This window comes from Echinops telfairi, unplaced genomic scaffold, assembly GCF_000313985.2.
Source record: "Echinops telfairi isolate 266 unplaced genomic scaffold, ASM31398v2 ScPeMD7_2291;HRSCAF=2852, whole genome shotgun sequence".
NCBI classification, from domain to species: domain Eukaryota; kingdom Metazoa; phylum Chordata; class Mammalia; order Afrosoricida; family Tenrecidae; genus Echinops; species Echinops telfairi.
The window spans coordinates 37,176,110-37,181,528 of NW_022106189.1; the positions used below are offsets into that span (position 1 = coordinate 37,176,110).

The 5,419-nt window shown below is 53.3% G+C and overlaps 1 protein-coding gene across 1 annotated transcript in view; it reads right to left on the minus strand.

The window, feature by feature from the left end:
* Positions 1–2: 2 nt before the first annotated feature.
* LOC101650227 (carbohydrate sulfotransferase 6) overlaps positions 3–5,419 on the minus strand; it is a gene marked incomplete at its 3' end in the record, with an annotated part of 10,855 nt that continues 5,438 nt past the window's right edge. Inside the window, exon 2 of the mRNA XM_013005157.2 lies at positions 3–584. Within this exon, the coding sequence (XP_012860611.1) occupies positions 3–581 (579 nt within the window). The remainder of the gene's footprint in view (positions 585–5,419) is intronic.

Here is a 5,419-nt window from a genome sequence, read left to right on the forward strand (position 1 = left end):
GGGTCGCTGAGCAGCGGGTAGAGCACCTGCAGGTTGAAGAAGCGCACCTCCTTGAGCACCACGTGGCTGTAGGAGCGGCAGGCCTCCTCCACCAGGCCGAAGGGCCTCCGCGCGCACAGGGGCTTGCACACCAGTTCCGTGCTGATGGCGCCGCGGGGGAAGGCGCTGCAGGCGGGCGGTGAGCACAGCGCCCGGCTCACCGCCCACTGGAAGAGGTCCGACAGGTTGCGGCGCCACGGCAGGTAGGCGTCGAACACGGCCATGTCGCACAGGAAGACGGAGCGCACCAGGTCCCTCACGGCCATGTGCAGCGCGGGAGCGCTGCCTTGCGACAGGGCGGTCCACACGTGCCACGCGGGCTCCATCAGGTAGAAGACATCTGGGTGCTGGCTGAAGAGCTGGCCCACCAGGGACGAACCCGAGCGCCACGAGGACAGCACCAGCACGTGCACGCGCTCCGGGCTGTCCGCCGGGGCCGCGGGCCGGGGCCATCCAGGCCGGGAGACCAGGAAGAGCAGCAGGGCCGTCTGCGCCAGCACGAGTGCCTTCACGGCCGTGTTGGAGATGCGCGGCAGCCACATGTCCTGGGGGAGGAGAGGGCAGCGGGTCAGGAGATGGTCGTGGCTACGGGCAAAGAAGCTCAGTGGCGACACGGAGTCAAACACGGAAGAGGGGTGGATTCCCCTCTGGCAGGCCCCCTCTCCAGGCGCTCCGTGTTGGGGTGTTGGCCTGTATCATTCAAGTGCTTATCCCCAGTGCCTTAAGCGTTGGCCGGCACATAGTAGGTCCTCAGTAAAGATGTGCCAAGCAAACTCCTAAGCCAGTGAGAGTTGCGTAGCCCCCAGTAAACGGGAGGTTCTGGAACCAGTCAGATGCTGGGGGCAGCGCAAGGCAGTCGTTAAGGCCTTCAGGAAAGTTTAGCTGGTTTAGCCAAGGAACTTCAAGGCTGCTGGCTCCTTTGGCTCAGTCCTGGCCTTGGCACTTCCTGACCTGTGGCGCAGACCACTCACTTATGCCCTCGGTGGCCCAGTTTACTTACCAGGGACAGTACTACCCTGAGGCCTGGCCCATGGGACGGTGGGCACCAGTAGAATGAGCATGGCCAGGGGCTAGTAAACCACTGGACCAGAGGCATGAGCCTCTGCATGGCTTTGTTTTGCACAGGAGGTTCAAATTAGAGTTTTAACTGTTAATGGCAACCAACTGTTGCCATTGCCTGGAGGGAGCAGGTGCTGCAAACTAGGTGGATCCCAGAGGGAAAAGCCCTGGTGGGTGGGTGGGAAGAGAACTGTTAAGGGAGATGTGGGAGAGGAGGGGGCACGTTGAGAGCACAGCAGGCCTCACTAGGCTACATTTGTTCACTCCCTGCTGCCCGGGGCTGCTCCCAGCAGTCACAAATCCATGGGAGAGCCCACAGGTTCCTCAGGACCTAGGAACACAAGGGCTGCCTCAGAGCCCCTCACACTGGAAGGGCTCAACCTTTCCAAACTGAAGGACTGCTGCCCAGTAGGTTTCCATCTTTCAAATGGGTATAAACTCCCAGGCTGAGGACAGAGGGCAGGAGCCTCAGAACCGGGATCGCTGCTCTGCAGACCGGACGTGGCAAACTCTCGCCTCTTAGGGATGCTGCCAGGAGCACTGCTGCAAACATGAGGATGGGGCTGGGCCACCTACTGGGGCCATTATGAAGGTAGGAAGCCTTTGCCCAGATGAGACACCCTACAGGCACCTGGTCACCTTCAATTTGGGCTCTCCACCAACCACACTCGAAAATCCCATCATCCCTCAGGCCCACTTCCAAATCCAATGCCTCCCAGGCCCCTAGGCGGATTTTAAGAGTGGCAGGCTCTTATCGGGAAGCAGTAGGCAGGCTGTTCTCTGGGACCACTTCCTGGACCCTGGATGGATTTCCTGGATGAAATCTGGTAAAGAGGCTGTTGGATTGGAGGGATGGAACTCTCTGCCAAGAATAGAGGTCCCCCAGGAAGGGACAGGGCCTCTGCTCACATAAACTACCACGCAGTGGAGAGCTTAGGTGTCATACAGCCACTCCATGATTTAGCTCCACAGCCTCAATGGGTATTATGAGCTCCATTCTTCAGGCAAAGGACTCAAGGCTAGGAGAGATGGCAGGAAAGCTCAGACCCCTCACCCAGGCTGGCCTGTCTCCCAAGTTCCTAGCACTGTTCAACCACATGCAGCTGGCCTCTCCCTGGGGACCCAGATGCAGCTGACCAGGCCAGCCTAGTTCTCCCAGGGAAGAAGGATGCTGACCCAGCCCCAAGTGCTGAGCGCACTCCAGCGAAGCCAGTGGTGTCCTTCTGACTCACAATCCAGGATCTGCTATCATCAAGCCCTTGCTTGAGCACAGGAGCTTGGAAGAAAATGAGAATTTCTTAGGCCACTCAGGGTCACTAGAAAGGTCCAGGTCACAGTAGGGACCATGCTGATAAGGAGTCTTCAGTTCAGCAAGTTGGCCAATTTCCCGGAAGTTCCAGGAAGGGACCCACTGTAACCTTAACTGTGGGGGGAGGTCAGGTGCGCAGGCACTTCCCCCCCTGAGGGTGATCAGTTGCCAAACTGCACTGGGCCTGCTCCCTGCTGCTGGAGACAATGGACTACTTCTCTCTGGAACCTAAGGCCATTAGCTTGGTTCCTGTAGGAGGGGTTTACACCCTACTGATAATGTTCCTATGGAGACCCAGAGACCACCCTCTCATTACTGGGTACCCTATAGTGTAACCCCTCCCTGTGATGTATGTCTCTACCTGTAATTAGTGGGCTGGCTTGCCCCCAAAAGGTATATAGGTATGGATCAGCAATAGAGAGCACTCGGACCTCTCAGACTCTCTCTCCCCCCTCCCCTCTCCAATCCTCTCTCCCTTGTTCCCTTTCCCTCCTTCCCTTCCCCCTCACTCCACGTGGACCACTAAGCTGGGTTGAGGTGAGCAATGTTGCCATGTAACATGTCTGACTGTATTATTGTAATATCTCTCATGCTCTCGATGACTCTAATATAATACATATATATCTCAACTGTACAATTGTGCATTACTGAACCCAGAAGTAGTATTACTGAACTCGTAGAGAGTATTAGCGGTGGGGGCTGGCCCCCCACCCCTCCCTCGGCGCCAATTTTTAAAATTTAATACTACACTTAACCTCTGGGGCTTTACCTTCAGGATGGAATTCTATCCTCTGTCCACCCCAGGAGGCAGAAATGATCATCACTGTTGGTTTTGCTGGAGGTAGCGAGACTCAAGAGACCTGAAGACCCAGCTAGTAAGTGGCAGGTGGTTAAACCCAAGTGTCAGCCCCCAAACATAAGGCTATAGGGCCCCTTCCTAAGCCTTTATAACACCCCTCCTCCTGGAAGCCTTGTTTCCCTCCCCTAGAAATTCTTTCTTCTTTTGTTTCTGTTTTTGGAGGGGGTACAATTTATAAGAGCTTAATTTTTGCAAAAGAGTGAGGCAGAACACTAAAGGTCCAGATGAAGCTAGCTCAGGTGGCGATTATGAGAGAGGCCCTACCCTTTGGGCAGACAGCCGACACAGAAGCACAAAGGGCTACAGGTCAACACTGTGCTGTCCAGGGGCAAGATGGCAAGAAGCTATGCTCTCGGTTCCTAGGCCTATCCAGGATCCTCTGCAGAGGCAACTGTGCCTTCAGGTGCCACCAAGTCTTTGAGGCAGTATGATGGTGATGAACATAATCATCCATTTGGTGGGCGGGATGTGGAATAAAAGTACAGCGTGCTACATAAGGAAACAGAAGCCCTGATACCCAGGGCCCTCTCTAGAACAATCTTTGTAGAGTCACTGAAACATTGTTTAGTCATGACGTCTTATTAAATTTGACTTTCCGTCAGAAAAAATACATTTAAAAGCAAACAAGCAAACAAACACCCACTGTCATCAAATTGATTTCGACTCACAGAGACCCTCTGTAGAGTTTATGAGGTTATAACTCTTTTCTTTCTCCCATAGGCTGGCTGGTGGGTTTGAAGTGCCAGCCTGGCAGTTAGCAGTCTACTGCTTCCCTGACAGGACCACCTGGGCTGAAAATGCATATAGCTTGAATAAGCATAAACTAGAAAGTAAGAATGCTAGTTTCCCCTGGGCAGGGACCAAACTAGCTACATGCCCTGGGAAACCAACCAACCAACACAAATCCAGTTCAACTCACTTTATTGCTTTCACTTTACTGTGGTGATCTGGCACAGGACCCGCAATGTCTCAGAGGTCTGGTGGCATAGCCTGTTGCAAGCTAAGTTGGGGCATGTTTAAATGTACACAGTCTAAAAAGTCAGACATAGAGTAACCACAGGCCATTCTTTGGCTCTGGAATCCCAGGGCCCAGCTGAAGGCAGCTGCTTTCAGGTTTGTCAGTGTTTCATCTGCTAGTTACCACCCTGTTTTCAGGTATCGGTGACAGGTTGCCATGATGGCACTTTCTAGGGACTCGGTACCACGGAAGGCCAGTTGCCTTTCTCTCTCTGCATACACACACATAGACTTCTCCCCTTAGTCTCCTATGAGGACCTCTTGTTACACCAGGATTCAAAATGTACATTACATAACTAAATACAAGTTCATGGGCTGAAACCCATCTGGGCAGTTCTACCCTACAGGCTCCATGAGTTAGAACGTGCTCAATGGCAGTGAATTCTGGGTTTGGCCTCCCTGTAGCCCAGCGGTTCTCAACCTGTAGGTCACCATCCCTTTGGGGGTGGAACAACCCTTTCACGGAGGTCGCCTGATTCATCACAGTAGCAAAATGACAGTGATGAAGTAGCAACAAAAATAATGTTATGGTTGGGGGTCACCACACCATGAGGAACTGTATGAAAGGGTTGCAGCATTAGGAAGGTTGAGAATCACTGATCTAGCCCACCTTACTCAGAGCTATGAGAGCTTCCTAAAACACATATCTGACCATGCCATCCCATGCTCCTCCCTCAGCACCCTTCACTGCTCCAGTCTTCCTTCCCAGAATTCCTGGCAGCATCCTATAACTCAGATGATCAGGAATCATCTGTGCTCATCAAACACCCCCCTGCCCCTCCACTCCCACGAGGACTTATCTCGGCTTCCTCTGAGGGCACCACATCTACGCCTTAACAAGAACTCACCATGCCACCATTCTCTGCCCTGCCCTACTCTTTGTCTGTGAGGGACTTGAAGGTAGAGATCGTGGGGTTTCTGTTTTGTCTTTGGTTTTTTGGCAAATGAATGCCCGTCCTCAGGAATCCAGTGCATAGGATGGGACGTGGCTGTTTGGGCCTGCTGGTGCTTGCTTCCCTTCTCCTGATAACACCTTCTAGATTTTTTTTCACTCCCAAGTGAATGAGACTTGGTAGGGCTGAGGAAAAGGAGCTATTCTGCTAGAAATGCAGATGGGAAAACTGAGGCCAGCCAAG